General features: G+C 36.2%; 1 protein-coding gene across 1 annotated transcript; it reads right to left on the reverse strand.

Annotated features, from left to right (window-relative positions):
• Positions 1–115: 115 nt before the first annotated feature.
• Positions 116–17,286, reverse strand: hip1r (huntingtin interacting protein 1 related). Its single transcript, XM_084400149.1, has 34 exons — positions 17,117–17,286; positions 16,241–16,304; positions 15,567–15,709; positions 15,416–15,472; positions 15,230–15,310; positions 15,064–15,140; positions 14,924–14,985; positions 14,226–14,366; positions 14,081–14,138; positions 13,455–13,530; positions 13,167–13,298; positions 12,328–12,377; positions 12,092–12,164; positions 11,827–12,010; positions 10,877–10,965; positions 10,465–10,581; positions 9,542–9,643; positions 9,225–9,419; positions 8,183–8,293; positions 7,202–7,396; positions 5,059–5,209; positions 4,883–4,969; positions 4,698–4,805; positions 3,276–3,412; positions 3,085–3,195; positions 2,950–3,008; positions 2,831–2,861; positions 2,287–2,349; positions 2,102–2,202; positions 1,921–2,026; positions 1,714–1,837; positions 1,530–1,591; positions 308–637; positions 116–198 (listed from the first exon to the last, which is right to left on the reverse strand). Exons 1-34 carry the CDS (start codon positions 17,210–17,212, stop codon positions 190–192), a joined length of 3,582 nt encoding a protein of 1,193 aa, XP_084256275.1. The 5' UTR covers positions 17,213–17,286; the 3' UTR covers positions 116–189.
• Between the last annotated feature and the right edge of the window lie 127 nt (positions 17,287–17,413).

A 17,413-nucleotide genomic window follows, 5' to 3' on the forward strand; every position in this document is an offset into this window, starting at 1 on the left:
GTTTCAGTATAGTAACTCACTAAATGATTGTATAAATTATAATATAAATTAATAGGCATAATTTCAGATCTGTAATTAACACCATACAGTATTGTCAAACCATGTAAGAGGATCCATGTAAGAGACTCTAATGATGCGCTTCAGAATAATGTACATTGTTATCGGATGGTTTCTTCTTTACACATCCTTTCACCTAAACTGTGGGAAATGAAAGAAGAAGAAAAAATTAATGTCTGAATGTCATTATAATGGCAATATTGACACTGGAAACACAGGTCCAAAGCAAACAGTGTCTGTTAAAACGTACTGGATTCCTGAGGATGCTGCCTGATTTCTGAAAGATTGAGGATCGTTTAGAGCTGGTTTTGGCTGGTTCGGGTGCGGGGGGATCCGGTCTGGGCGGGTCCAGTCTCAGTGGGTCGAATCCGGGTGGATCCAGTGTGAACACATCCAGACTGGGCAGTTCCATTGTGGGCGGGTCAGGAAAAACAGTAGGCAGTGAACTGTCAAAACTATTGACTGCGTTTTCCGGAGGCGAGTCCATTGGGATCCCTCCAATCTCGTAGTGCTTTTTCCTGAGCTCTCCCAACCGTACGCGCTCGTTCGCCAGCTGCTTCTCCAACTCTAACACTTTCACCTTGAAACAAACAGGAGTTTATGTTTATGCATGAAATGGTATTTGCAAATCATTTTACTTGCAAAAATGACTTGATTTAATCCTCCAGGATTTAATTAGATGGTCTAAACAACATTTTAGTTTCAGAACTGATTCTGTGTTAAACGTGAGTTTGCAGCAGGGTCGGAAATGAATGTGCGCTCTTGCGAATTCTCTCATCATAATCAACAAAGTGCCGACACAATGCGAGTAAGAGATTAATTTCGCTTCAGTGACTGTAATGGGAGTTTTTGTGAGAGAGCATAACTCACGGTACAATGAAGACACGGACCATTCAGTAATGGGGAACTTCATTTGCTTGCTTTCTGTATATAATTTATTCCATTTTGTTTTTCATTCTACTAAAATAGCCAATCTAATTTGAAAAAAGCAATAAACTAATTCTTTTTTATCGACAATAATGATTTTACAGTCCTACTACCCTGTAATGAGTTCCTTTTTTTTTCATTTTAAAATTGCTATACTTAATGTTGGCTATTTACATTATGCAATTGTTATGTGAATACATGTATGCATTTGAGCAGCATTAAACAGTCTGTGTAAATACACATGTCTGTTCCACCTTGGCAATGTAAAGATGGCTTTTGTTGGTGTTGATAACATTTTATTGGTATTCTGATAATTCTAATAGTTCTAATTCTAATAGTATTCTTGATTGATTGAAGTAATTGGTTCAATTTAAGTATTTTAAATAAAAGACAACAGAGATACATTTCAGAGTAATTATAAAAATTGCCCTTACGAGGGAAAAAAAGGCTTATGTAAATCAATCCCAGGGGAAAAGTTCATTTCTGACACTGGTGCTCTACTTTACTCCTAACACACTACCATTTCTTCACTTTGGTAAACTAACCTGGGAATCCATTTCTTCTGTTTTGAGCTTTATAAGAGACATGCCAGAAAAGTCCATGGAGTCTGTGGAGAAAAAAATAACCAACTTAATGTGCTTTCTGGCGTTTTTGTGACGGGTTACAAACTTCACTACTTGCTCTACGTATAACTCATGCTTTTTGCATTTGTGTCCATGACACACTCACTTTTGTCCTCAATCTGCATTTGTCCTGACTTGGTAGATGTCACCACAACAGCGGCCATGTCGTTCACGTGGCGGGACGCCTGCTGTAAAGCATGGAGCTTCTTGTTGCCTCGATCCGCCTTCACCTGTTAAATGAAGGATTGATGTGTCAGAATAAACTGATTTGATTGGGTTAAAAGCACACTTATATCTCTCTCATGGCTTTTACCTTTGAGGCAGCGACAAGCTGTGCCGTACTGGCCGCGATCTCATGAGAGCAGACGATCAGCTCTTCATATTTTCCTCCTTCAGTCACGACTTTATCGGCCGATTCACTTTGTGAGAATGTAAATCAGAGTTATTCAGACGTACACTAATGAAACTTTAAATCTACACTCAAATGTACTCACAGCATCTGCGTTGCACCCCATCCTACAGCCTTCGACGCAGAGATGAGACCCTCCGTCCAACGGGAATTTTTAGCATAAAAGTCTTTATCAGAACCGGCGCCCTAAGACCGAAACAAGACCCTGTGTTTAAGAGTGTGAATGCATATCATTTATGATCTTAAATTGCTCATATAACCAAATCTTACCCGGCCACTTTTCACAATGTCTCTCTGCAGGTCAGTAGAGGCCATCACCAACATGTGTATAGCCTATGGACAAGGAGACAGAAGAGATTCAAAATCACATTTATCTTGATATGCACTACCGTTTTTTAAATGTTTTTGAATTAAGTTTCTTATGCTCAACAAGGCTGCATTTATTTGACCAAAATACAGTAAAAAGAATAATATTTTGTTTTTGAATATATTTTACATTTTCAGCATCATTACTCCAGTCTTCAGTGTCACATGATCCTTCAGAAATCATTCTAATGTGATGATTTGCTGCTCAAGAAACATTTCTGGTTATTATCAGTGTTGAAAACAGTGTGACACGGTGAAAACCGTGATTTATTTTCTTTCTTTTTTCCAGAAATCTTTGATAATTAGAAAGTTTCAAAGACAAGCATTTTTTTAACATGTATATTTGTGTAACATTAGTCACTTTTGATCAATTTAATGTGTCCTTGTTGAATAAAAGTCATTTCTTTCAAACGTTTGAACACATTCACCTCGGTAAGTCGAAACATACCTTCATTAGATCCGAACAGGAGCCAATGATGCTGTAATAGAACAAAACACGAAAACTGAAATACATAACACATAAACTACAAACTTTATGTTATCTATGAAACTATATCCCAAACGAACCTTTGGTTGACTTCCAGTTTCACTCCAGAAGTATCTCGTCTTGCCTGGCTCAATATTTCCTGCATTACATAAGAAAAACCCATGAAGTCATTGCAAATGATTGAATCCAGCATCATTAACACGGTGCTAACTTACATCCATTCTCAGCACAGCATCTTCAATGGCAGAGGAAGTCGCAGCCATTTCCTTATCCACCATATCTGCCAACTCTTCCTTCCGCACATCTGCTCCCTTGGGCCGCAGGTCCTGCGAGAGATCGGATTATTACTCCACGCAAACACTAGCAACATATCAAATCTGAAGATGCCGTCTCTGGCCCACCGCACCTGTCCTTGGTTGAGGATGCGCTGGACCACGTAGCGGACGGCGGTGGGGTCTGCTCTCGGCAGCGTGGCCTTCATCTTCAGCTCTTTCAGGTACTGGAGACAGTGAGTGGCACAATCCCGGCAGTTATCCGTCAAACCTGTGGAGAAATGAACCAAAACAAAAACAGCTTGTACACGTTTAAGGTGGTCAAGATGTTTTTTGTAGCATGGTAGATGATTTGCTGCGGATTCAAGATGGTAAAGCAGCTCTAACTAGCTTGACTAATATGGTCTACCAAGTTGCAACCAGGTTTAAGGTTGACAGTCCAGTCATCTAGACCAGCTTGGACCAGTTAAAAACCATGTAAAACCATCTGGTATTAGCTGGATTTTCTAATGCAAATCAGTGGTACACATTTTGTAAAACAAAACTTTGAATAACCATAAGCTAATGTGCTAATTTGTAACTTATTTTTAATAAATTACAAATTATATCTAGACTAGCTTAGACTTGTCTGAGGACCATAAATGAGGAGCTTGGACCAGATAAAAACCATCTAGTATTAGCTGGATTTTGTAATACAGAAATTTGAACAAATTGAAAGACTATGGTAATTTGCTAATGCATTTTTTTTAGAAGTTATAAAATGCAAGCTTGGACAATCTAAGGATCATAAATGAGCAGTTTGGACCAGCTAAAGCCATGCAAAACCATCTGGTATTAGCTGGGTTTTGTAATCCAAAACTTTGAATGACTTCGAAGACTGTGTTAATTTGCAGCATGTTTTTAAAGAAATTATCTAGACCAGCTTGCACCATAAATGAGCTGCTTGAACCGGCTAAAACCATGCAAAACTATCTGGTATTAGCTGGATTTTCTAATGCAAATCATTGGTACGAATTTTGTAGAACAAAACTTTAAATGACTGAATGACTGTGTAAATGCAAAATTTTAAAAGAAACTAGAATGTACATTTCCTGAAGAAAATGTGAGTGGTGCTTGCAGTGGCAAAATTCAGCATTGTTGCTAGGGTTTTACTAGGCGGTTGCTATGGTGTTCTGGGCGGTTTCCAAAGTATTCTGAGTGGTTGCTATGGTGTTGCTAGGCGGTTGTTAGGGTATTCTGGGTGGTTGCTAAGCGGTTGCTAGGGTGTTGCTAGGCGGTTGCTAGGGTATTCTGGGTGGTTGTTATGGTGTTGCTAGGGTATTCTGGGTGGTTGCTATGCGGTTGCTAGGGTATTTTGGGTGGTTGCTAGGGTGTTGCTAGGCAGTTGCTAGGGTGTTTTGGGCGGTTGCTTGGCGGTTGCTAGGCAGTTGCTATTTAAATATTTTGTATATAATGCTTTGTAGAGAAAGATTAATTTTGAATGTCAACAGCACTGAATACACAAGATGTGTATGTGTGTGTGTTTTTTAACAGTAAGGAATAATTCTGGTTCTCACGGTCTGCTTGGTCCGTAGGTGCTGAGTGGGCAGTGCCAGCTCCGTTCACAATAGTGTCAGCGATGAGATGGGAGAACTGGGTCACCGACCTCAACAAACCACTCGCATCTAGAGGAAGAGGAAGAGGAAGAGGTTACATCCCACTAACGGCTGAACCTGTAACTTACTGATGAGAACATCCTTACCATCATTATTCCTCAAATAGGCTGCATGACTCTGCTGCATCTTATCAATGGATGCCAACGTCAACTCAGCCCGATTGATCAAATAATCTGCAAGCAGAGATTAGAGATGTGTAGAGTAAAAGAACTGATGAGGACATTGAGAGGAATGAGGAGGAGGAGGATGAGGAAGGACGGACCTGGCGTGCTGATGCAGCGCACATGTAGCGGATCGTCCACTTTGGCCACGGCGTCCAGCACGATGCCCTCGGCCTCCACCACGGCACACTGCAACAAACTGAACTGCTCGTCCTGCAGCTTCTGCTGAAACACTCCCGAGTCCTGACTCAACTGCACAGGAACACACCACAAACGCAACAATTAAGACCCTCAAAACACACTACAGTAGATTAACCTGGGCTACAGCCCAAATTATTAGGATTAGAGTGTCCCAAATCATCGTAATTCAGCATTATATCAGCTACCAGTCAGCCTACTCTCTAAATATTGACATATCTAATATTTATATAACTAATATTTATATTATATAAAGAATTATATTAATGTTTACAATTATTAAATTGTATTATATATCATATTTCAGCATTATATCAGCTATCAGTCAGCCTACTCTCTAAATATTGACATATCTAATATTTATATAACTAATATTTATATTATATAAAGAATTATATTAATGTTTACAATTATTAAATTGTATTATATATCATATTTCAGCATTATATCAGTTATCAGTCAGCCTCTCTAAATATTGACATATCTAATATGTATATGACTAATATTTATATTATATACAAAATTATATTCATGTTTCCAATTATTAATTTGTATTATATATCATATTTCAGCATTATATCAGCTATCAGTCAGCCTACTCTCTAAATATTGACATATCTAATATTTAAATAACTAATATTTATATTATATAAAAACTTAATATGAATGTTTACAATTATTAAATTGTATTATATATCATATTTCAGCATTATATCAGCTATCAGTCAGCCTACTCTCTAAATATTGACATATCTAATATTTATATAACTAATATTTATATTATATAAAGAATTATATTAATGTTTACAATTATTAAATTGTATTATATATCATATTTCGGCATTATATCAGCTATCAGTCAGCCTACTCTCTAAATATTGACATATCTAATATTTATATAACTAATATTTATATTATATAAAGAATTATATTAATGTTTACAATTATTAAATTGTATTATATATCATATTTCAGCATTATATCAGTTATCAGTCAGCCTACTCTCTAAATATTGACATATCTAATATGTATATGACTAATATTTATATTATATACAAAATTATATTCATGTTTCCAATTATTAATTTGTATTATATATCATATTTCAGCATTATATCAGCTATCAGTCAGCCTACTCTCTAAATATTGACATATCTAATATTTATATGACTAATATTTATATTATATACAAAATTATATTCATGTTTCCAATTATTAATTTGTATTATATATCATATTTCAGCATTATATCAGCTATCAGTCAGCCTACTCTCTAAATATTGACATATCTAATATTTATATGACTAATATTTATATTATATAAAAAATTATATTCATGTTTCCAATTATTAATTTGTATTATATATCATATTTCAGCATTATATCAGCCATCAGTCAGCCTACTCTCTAAATATTGACATATCTAATATTTATATAACTAATATTTATATTATATAAAGAATTATATTAATGTTTACAATTATTAAATTGTATTATATATCATATTTCAGCATTATATCAGCCATCAGTCAGCCTACTCTCTAAATATTGACATATCTAATATTTATATGACTAATATTTATATTATATAAAAAAAAATATTCATGTTTCCAATTATTAATTTGTATTATATATCATATTTCAGCATTATATCAGCCATCAGTCAGCCTACTCTCTAAATATTGACATATCTAATATTTATATAACTAATATTTATATTATATAAAGAATTATATTAATGTTTACAATTATTAAATTGTATTATATATCATATTTCAGTATTATATCAGCTATCAGTCAGTCTACTCTCTAAATACTGGCATAACTAATATTATATTACATTACATTATATTACATTTGCTACTATTAAATATATCATATTTCAGGATTGTATCAGCTATCAGTGTCCCAAATCATAGTACTTTGAAAACAGTGTGCCAAAGTACAGAGGGAAGGCCTATACTATTGAAGGCAGATTTTTCGAGGTATGCTTCCATGCATGCTTTTTGGAGGCATCTTGCCCACAATCCCTTGCTGTTTTCTGACCTTAGCCTGCATTTGGTTGTGCAGCGTTGCCATCTCTCTCTGAGACCTGTCTCTCTCCTGCAGCAGTGTGGTCTGGTGGAGCTGGGCGGCCTGACGCAGACTAGCCATCTCAGCCTCCTGCTCTCTCACTGAACGCAGAAGAACCTCCTTCTCCGCCTGCAGACCCACTAACACACTGCTCAGCTGGTCTCCTGTCTAAAACACACACACGGACAAAAAATAATGTATAGTTATGAAGGTGTAGTGGTGACAAACTGATTAAAACCCTTGCTTCTTAGTATATGTTGGACAGGCTGTGTTTTTCGGGTCGATGTTTTGCGCGTAATCAAAATTGTGACAAAAAAAAAGATAATATATGTTTTTAATATATTTTGTTTATTTATTCAATCTTTTATAAAATATGTTAATATGGTAATTTTTTTGTGCATTTACATTGTATGTACATAATATTTCATAACTAATATTTCCACTCTCTAAATACTGACATAACTAATATTTATATATCTAACTAGTGTTTATTATATTATATTACATTACAAATCCTGTATATTAATATTTGTTAATATTTTTTTTATTCTATTATATCATATTTCATGACTAATATTTTTATTATATTACATTATATTATATTACAAAACCTATATGTTAATATTTGCTATTATTAAATTCTATGCCTTATAGTAATTATATTATATTATTATAATAAAATATTCTATTAATATTTGCTATTATAAATTGTATTATATATCATATTTCAGTACTATATAAGCTATCAGTCAAACTACTCTCTAAATGTTGTATCAGCATCAGATATTGGTCAACCACTAATACAAAAGTCTATATGCTGGTGAATATGGGTAGTAGACATGAAATGCTTTGGGAAACTGGGAAAAAGTCACATTATGCATCAATTGCACAAATGTAAACATCCACACTTGCAAATGTTAGTAACAGAAAGACTAGTGCAGAGGAAGTCCTCACAGTTTCTTTAGTGTTCAGAGCGCTCTGAGCACGCAGCGCCTCTGCTCTCTTCTCCTCCAGCTCGCGTCTCAGCTTCTCCATCTCCAGCTTCTGCTCCTGTACCCGACACGACTGAACACCAGCACACAGCAAACAAACAAATAAAACCTCTCGTTCTTAAAGGGATAGTTCACCCAAAAATGTAAATTCTGTCAGTGATTACTCACCCTCATGTTGTTCCAACCCCGTAAGACTTTCGTTCATCTTCAGAACACAAATTAAGATATATTGCCGGCCCAGAAAGTTATTAAAAACAATGTTTAAAATAGTCCAAGTGACTACAGTGGCTCAACCTTAAGTTTATCAAGCGACGAGAATACTTTTTGTGTGCAAAAACAAACAAAAAAACCCTATTAATCAACTATTAATTTTCCTCTGTGTGGGCCTGAGTGAGTTCATGTAGTGTAACAGCGCAGCGCTTCTGGGTTGTACGTCAGAACGCAGGCTCACTATTGGCCGACGCTGGTCATGTGTGTGATGCTGACCAATAGTGAGCCTACGTTCTGACGTACAACCCAGAAACGCTGCGCTGTTACACTACGTGAACTCACTCAGGCCCACACAGAGGAAAATTAATAGTTGATTAATAGGGTTTTTTTGCGCACAAAAAGTATTCTCGTCGCTTGATGAACTTAAGGTTGAGCCACTGTAGTCACTTGGACTATTTTAAACATTGTCTTTACTAACTTTCTGGGCCGGCAAGTTTCAATTACAGAGAAGCCTATGGAGGAGTGAGCCAGCTCTCAGATTTCATCAAAAATATCTTAATTTGTGTTCTGAAGATGAACGAAAGTCTTACGGGGTTGGAACAACATGAGGATGAGTAATTACTGACAGAATTTACATTTTTGGGTGAACTAACCCTTTAAGCTGTTCTGTGGCACTGAGTAAAATTGTGATAGTAAAAAAATGCATGCAAGTTAACATTATTGGGATTAATATGACATGAATATGATATGAAGTCTAATTTAGGTTGTTCTACATGACAGGAAGTTGCACAGACTTGTTCCTGCAGTTGGTTGCGCAGTGCTGTCATCTCTCTCTGATGCCGGTCTCTCTCCTGCTGTAGGATTGACTGGTGGAGTTGGGCGGCCTGACGCAGACTAGCAATCTCAGCTTCCTGATCTTTCACTGTACGGAGGAGCCTCTCTTTCTCCGCCTGCAGACCCACCAACACACTGCCCAGCTGGTCACCAGCCTACAAACACACACACAGATCAGAGAACCCGTGCAGTCTACTAGGATGTGTTGATGCATGCAGATACTAATCAAGAGACGTGAAAACCTGCAGTCATTTATGTGCATGGATGGAGGTCCTACCTTCTCTTTGCTCTGCAGAGCATTATGGACGTGGGACATTTCGGCCCTTTCGGTTGCTAGCTCGTGTTTCAAACGCTCAATTTCTGCTCTCTGTGCCTCCAGCTGAAAATTAAAGTTCAGTTAATGAGATATTTCAGCCAGGCCAATAAATAGGCAGATATATCTTCATCAGGTACAACTAAATCTTCCACACACTTGCTGATGGAGAATGCACATTTTCTCTTTTGAAATAATTATGAGCAAATCAAAAGTTTGGGGTTTAAAAATGTTATACTTTTATTCAGCAAGGATGTATTAAATTGAGAAAAAAATCTATATCAAAGAGTCCTGAAAAAAACGCATCATGGTTTCCACCAAAATCTGAAGCAGCACAACTGTTTTCAACATTGATAATAATAATAAATGTTTCTTAATGCAGCAAATCATCATATTAGAATGATTTCTGAAGGGTCATGTGACTCTGAAGACTGGAGTAATGATGCTGAAAATTCAGCTTTGATCACAGGAATAAATTACATTTAAAAATATATTCAAATAGAAAACATTTCTTTTAAATTGTAATTATATTTTGTAATGCATATTTTAAAATTATATATATATATACAGTATATACAAATACTATATTTATTGCGTTTTTGCAGCCTTGTTGAGAATAATAGTCTTCTCTCAGAAACATTTAAAAATCTTACCGACCCCAAACGTTTGAACAGTAGCGTGTGCATGAAATAAAACATTTAATTTCAGCAAGTATATGCATGTCTCATTTGGTTTCATGCAATTTTAATTTAATTAATACTATCACACATATAGGCATTATATCAGATATCTCCATCAGTCATTGAATACTGGTTGTGGTAAGACGACTTCTCCAAACCTCAAGAATGACTGGAATCATAAAGATAAATGTGTAGTGTGTGTGTGACCTGTGCGCTGTTGTCCTGTCTCAGTTGTTGTCTCTCCACCAGTATCTGTTGTTTGGCTGTGAGCAGATCCTCCTGCGCTTGCTGAGCGCTGTTGACCTGCTTCACCATCTCTGCATTCTGACACACACAACAATCACGATAAGCGCATGGAAAATGACATTTCAACAACTTCTATGACAAATTAAGATATTTTTTTCTCCAGAACTCCTCGTGTCAACACATTTGTGAAATATTTCTTGCATTTTGCCTCATATTCACAGAAATATTGATGTTTTTTGTGGAGTTTTGTGCAGTTTTACTGGAGGCTCACACATGATCGATGCTGCAAGTGACAAAATTAAAGACACTGTTTGTCATTATTATGTGAGAAATACAGCTAAATAATTCAGTCGTCATAGGCACAAACCTTTACCTTCCTCATGAGATCAGCATGTCTGCTGACCAGCTCGGCGTGTTTCTCTTTGAGTCGAGAGAAGTGTATCTGAGCAGTTTGAGCTCTGCCTGGAAAACATGAGAACAAGAGATCAACCTCACTGTGAGATTTTCATTTACACTACCGTTCAAAAGTGTGGGGTCTGTAAGGTTTTTAAATGAAGTCTCTTCTGCTCATCAAGGCTGCATTTATTATTATCAATGTTGAAAACTGCTTCATATTTGTGTGGAAACCATGACAGATTTTCTTCAGATTCTTTGATGAATAGAAAGTTCAAAAGAACAGCATTTATTTGAAATATAATATTTTGTAACATTATAAATATCTTTACAGTCACTTTTAATCAATAACATTAATAATTTCTTCTTTTTAAAAAAATCAGTAACATTTTACAATAAGGTTTTATTTGTTCATATTAGTTACATGAACATGAACAAGCAATGAACAATATTTATTAATCTTAGTTAATGTTAATTTCAACATGCATTTTTAACATTAAAAGTTGTATCTGCTAACATTAGTTAATGCACTGTGAATTAACATGAACTTTTTAATAACTAACATTAACAAAAGTTAATAAATGCTGTAAGAATATTGTAACGTCTGAAGAACGACAGACAAGGGAGGCTCCATTTCTGAACCTTTAATCGGAACGCAAGAACAACTGTTCACAAACACACCAGCCGAACTCACTCGCTCGTGTCTATCTACCCGACCTTTTCCCGAACTCCCGCCGTAACCCTATAACTGACGGTGCAAAACAAAACCTTGGCAATTTCAGTCTGTGCGCTATACTATATCACTCTTTGTTAGTGCATGTTAGTTAATGCATTAACCAATGCAACCTTATTGTAAAGTGTTAAGACCCCAAACTTTTGAACGGTAATGTATGTGTTTTTAAAGCGCGTCTGGGGTCAGAGGTCACTCACTGCCCGCGTCGTCGGCCGTGGCCTGAATGCTGGCGGTGACTGCGGTCTGGGCTCTGAGGTTCTCCATCTCCATGCGCAGACGTTCGTTCTCCACCAGCGCCATCTGCTTGTGCGTCCGCTGCTCATCAAGCTCAGATTCCAGCATATTCACTTGAGTTTTGAGCTGGACCACGGCACGCTGGGCCTGCAGACACACCAATGATGGGAATCACGGGAGAAGAAAACACTTCTTCAAGACGGATGTAAGTAAAGTCAAATGCCTTACCTCCACTTTTATGAGCTCCAGCTCTGGTTTCACCACCTCAAGTTCCTTCCTCAGAGTATCAGCCTCAGTCTCTCTGAGGATATATAGGTCAAATGAAAAGAAATGCCTTTTTCTCAATTTATAAAAACAGTAAAGACATCAAAACTATCAACACAACTTATTTTTGTCAACTTTGCTCTCTATTTATACATTTGAAATAGATCTCATAAAGCGAGTAGATCTCAGGCGTGTGTTACCTTTGCTCTGGTATGTCACTTGGAGGGTCGAACTGGTTGTAACCGTAATACTGTTGAGCAAAATAATCAAATGTTAAGATTATCACAGATGTAGAAAAGCTCTTAAAGGGGTGGTTGATTATGATTTCACTTTTCTAACTTTAGTTAGTGTGTAATGTTGCTGTTTGAGCATAAACAACATCTGCAAAGTTACAACGCTCAAAGTTCACAGCAAAGGGAGATATTTGCTTTTAAAGAAATCGCTTTTTAAGGACTACAACAAACGGCTGGTAGGGACTACACGAGCTTCCTCCTGGGTTAGTGACATCACTAACCCTAAAATTTACATAAACCCTGCCCCGTGAATGCGATTTATAGATTATCAAGACAGAATATGCTAATCAATGACTAGAAGATAACTACACATAAGCTAAAAAACCATTGAGAAATGTCCTGTTGCATTCTACATGTTGTCACTTCTTCTTGAGTCTCTCCATCATTGTCTGACTCCGGTTTGAACATAAAAGGCTAAACGTTTTTTGAAATTTTCAGTGCATGTCTGTGTGAGTGCGAGCTGTTGAAGCTCCGCCCCCTGTGCCGGGAGCAGCAGCTCATTTGCATTTAAAGGAACAGACACAAAACGGTGCGTTTTTGCTCACCCTCAAAAAGTGACAACTTTAACATGCTATATACAAATATCTGTGGGGTATTTTGAGCTAAAACTTCACATACACACTCTGGGGACATCAGAGACTTATTTTACATCTTGTGAAAAGGGCATTATACCACCCCTTTAAGATCTTCTGCGAGCCGATCTACTGGCCTACAGCTAAAGCTTGAGCACTCCAGTCTGTGTTTACCATCTGGTACTGTCCTTCACCAAAACCCAGCTGCGTCTCCGTATCATCGTCGTCCGGTATTCTCTCGTTCTGAACGACCACGGGCTTCACGTGATCAGCGAGTGAAGCCGCACGCAGGAAATTTGGAGGCTCCTAAAACATTCAGGAACTTTAATTTAAGCAGCATATCACATACATTTGTCCAACATGTTACACAATATGGTAATTATTGTTTCTTTTATAGAATTTTGTGAAAAAGTTTTCAGTCAACATTTGAAATTTGATTAAATATGGATGTGAAAATCTTACATTAGGAAGATCAGGGATCTGAATGATAGTTTTGAAAAACTCCATCCCTCTCGCTCTCTCGAAAAACTGTGTCAAACTGTGGAGGACAAAGACAGACCAATAAACTATATGGTCAACAATAGGTCAAACATTAAAGGGATAATTCACCCAAAAATGCCGTTTTTAATTCCTCACCTTCATGTCGTTCCAAACCCGTAAGACTTTCGTTCATCTTCGAAACACAAATGAAGATCTTTTTAATTAAATCTGAGAGCTTTCTGTCCCTCCATTGACGGCTACACAACTACCACTCTGACGCTTCAAAAAGTTCATAAAGAGATCGTAAAACTAATTCATATAGTTCAAATTTTCTGAAGAGACTCGATCGCTTTATATGATGAACAGATTGAATTTAGGCTTACGGGTTTGGAACGGCATGAGGGTGAGTAAATGATGACAGGATTTTCATTTTTTTGGGGTGAACTTTCCTTTAAAAGTACATTTTAATGTTTTGATGTCTGATATTACTTTTAAATTTCTAGATTGGAGCTTTGGTTTCAATGCTGTTTATTTAAATAAATATATAAACCATAATATTGGTCATTGGCTTTTGGTATTGACCAAAATTGACTGCAGACCACCGTTACCTGTTGAACTGCTCGCGGAATCGTTCTCTGTGTCCTAACAGAGCGTCCGTCGGTATTCCTGTGACACATATGCACAACGGCTGTTGAACTCAATGAAAATCATTCACTTAAATAAAGAGAGAAGCATGTTAAGAATGAGACTCACGGCTGTGTAGCTTGAACAGGAGCTTGACCAGGAAATGGTAGAGTGGACCACAGTCCTGAATGACCAGAACCAGCGGTGCCAGACGGCACTGACCCACCGCAGTGGTAGAGCTGGTGGAGCTGGACTCCATCTGCCGGAAAACTGTTTTTAAAAAAATAAATAAAAATTATAAATTATTAATACAAATCAAACAGATCGGTAAGATTTGTTTATGTTTTTGAATGAAGTCTCTTCTGCTCATCAAGGCTGCATTTATTTGATCAAAAATACAGTGAAAACAGTCATATTGTGAAACATTTCTTGTTAAAAACTTTTTTCTTTTTTTTGAATATTTTTTTTAAATGTAATTTATTCCTGTGATCAAAGCTGAATTTTCAGCATCATTACTCCAGTCTTCAGTGTCACATTATCGTTCAGAAATCATTATATTATGATGATTTACTGCTTAAGAAACATTTATTATTATTATCAATGTTGAAAACTGTTGTGCTGCTGGATATTTTTGTGCAAACAATGATACTTTTGTTCTGGGATTCTTTGATAAATAGAAGGAACAGCATTTATTTTAAATGGAATATTATGTAACATTATAAATGTATTTACTGTCACTTTTGATCAATTTAATGCATCATTGCTGAATAAAAGCATTTATTTAGAGTTAAAACATTATTGCCTCCTTGATAAGACACTACGCTTACCTGTTTCTTGCAGCTTTAGAGCTCCATCCATGTAGTCCAGAACCTCACCTGTCGTGTCAAACCTGTATAAATAGCAAACATGAGCATTTATTTCCATTAACAGATCATTTAGGAAACTAAATCATAAGCAATGCCCTTACACTTTGTTGATATCAATAGCGATGGCTTTATCAAGAACTTCCTCAGGAGTTTCAAGGTTTGGTGGGATTTCCAGATGCTGTGGGGGAAACAAGACAATATATATATAAACGGGATGGTATATGTGTTGATGAACTCAAATGTTATTAAAGGAAACATTAAGCCTGCCTTTAAATGGAAATCGATTTTGATGCACAGCAGCTTGGCGTAAAGCGCAACAATATGTCCATATCTATCATGTAGATTCCCCTAAAAACACAGCAAACACATACAAAATTGAAGTTGAAAGATTGAAAAGATGATATGTTATACATGACTGTACTGTATAACATCCAGATAATTTTAGACATTCACCCATAATGTTCCCATCTGTCCAATGCCTGCAGTGTGACCTCTGCTGTCTCGTAAAGTCTGAAAGAAAGTGAAACAAAAATGTGTAGGGTCATTTTAGATGAATAAAGTGAACTTAAAGCCTTCTGATGATACTGTGGTAGACGGGACTGACGTTGGGATGGCCGTCTCGGAGGAGTTTGTGCACCATGTGGCAGAACTTCCAGCTGAGGATGGCGTTGCTGGACAGCGGCAGACTCACGGCATGAGACCAGAACGTGACGGCGCCGCCTTCCTTATGTGTGCCTAAAATAATCTCTGGACAAATGTTTAGGACAATGTACTAGTCCAGATATCAAAGATGATATAGAGCAAATTTCAACTGTCTACTTTAAATGTAACTATATTATCTCCAAGCTTACTATATAACGTAAGAAATACAAGTATGTCCAAATTTATTTGCATACATAGTGTATATTGGGCGATATAGGAAATCTCAACTAGTTGATTGCTTGTAACATTGCAAAATGTATTGTAAACTACATTATCGACAAGCTCTAATCTGCTAAATGCAACATGAAGATATCAAGATATTATAAACAAAGTCATTATTGTCTGTAAAGCTGCTTTGAAACCATGTTTATTGTTAAAAGCGCTAAACATAAATTTGACTGACAGATTAACTGATTAAGGACATACTATTACTGTAAATATTGGGCATCTGTGTGTAATACTCATTACAACACACAAATACATTTTAAAATGATTATAAATTGGAGATATACGAGTTAAACTTCCTCCCCGCATCAGACTAACAATATGCTGTATTAAAACTATACTAAAGGATACTGCGTCCATATTTCTCTTTGATAGGGGCCTCTGCGCTGGTGATGGATTTGGAGATGCTTTGAAGCTGTAACGCAGATGAAATAAAGATTTATAGATTTAATAAAACATTAAATGATGCACACATGTAATGCTGAATGAATATGACACATTTTAAAACATTAAATAACACACATTACAAATACAATGAAGTAAAAATGCAAATGAATAACCACTAAATAATTGTTGCCTGGTATATCATCTGAGTCTGATCTTACATGTTTGACCATTACAAACAAAAGTACAGTTAAAGTATTGGATCCTAGTAATATAATAATAAAATAATAACATGGTATTCCAACAAGTAGCCTACTTCAAATAATATCATGCATGGTGCATATAAAAAAAGATATTACTATGGTAAAATATATTACCATGGTACAAATGGAATTACAATGGTACATACCCAAAAAAAGCTGATGGTATTAAACTGACTAGTATATCAGGCCCCCAAAAAACATGGTACAAACTGTGGTACATACCAAAAAGCATTTTATCACCGCGGTACACGTCCAAACAACATGTTACTATAATGACGTATGTCCAAAAACCACAGAATGTAAATGAAAACAGTGTATTAAAATATTATGACGATTACGCTTATAACGTATGCAGTAATGTCGCGGTGACGACGCGAAGCGTGTAATGTGGAGATTTAAAAGTGGGAAATATTACCATTGTTTACTGTCATATTACATTATTTTATTATTAAAAAAGAAAAAGTCAGTGAAAGTATTCAAGATTCAGTGAAAGTATCATTAATAATAAGTTATTTGAAAAACAGTGACCACTGAACATCAAATGCACGCTAAATGAAGTAAAACTGTGGGTAAATCTCACCTGTAGTTTGACGAATTGCTCCTTTTCCGCAGCTAAAGCCTTTTCAGATTTATCCGTTTTCTCGTTTTTCTTCGATTCGGTTTTCTTTGAGGCCATGTTTACTTCTTCCTCAGATTAAACCGATTAAACCAATTGTACAAATGACCGATTGAGTCCCGACAAACTCTCTCTCTCTTTCACATACACACACACACCTGAGATCTACCTGTCACGTCAACGAGTCACAAACAGGTGAGTGTCTTAGACAGGCTTTGTCATCCTTTACTCAATTTAAAATTGTATTTCAGGGTCAACCAA

Source organism: Rutilus rutilus (assembly GCF_951802725.1).
Source record: "Rutilus rutilus genome assembly, chromosome: 25".
Lineage (NCBI taxonomy): Eukaryota > Metazoa > Chordata > Actinopteri > Cypriniformes > Leuciscidae > Rutilus > Rutilus rutilus.

Coding starts and splice junctions, on each gene's coding strand:
- hip1r (XM_084400149.1), bottom strand. CDS start 17,212: ATGGCCTCAAAGAAAACCGAATCGAAGAAAAACGAGAAAACGGATAAA. Junction 15,141..15,229: donor AAATCGATTTCCATTTAAAG/GCAGGCTTAATG, acceptor TTTCCCCCACAG/CATCTGGAAATCCCACCAAA. Junction 3,196..3,275: donor GCATCCTCAACCAAGGACAG/GTGCGGTGGGCC, acceptor GATCTCTCGCAG/GACCTGCGGCCCAAGGGAGC.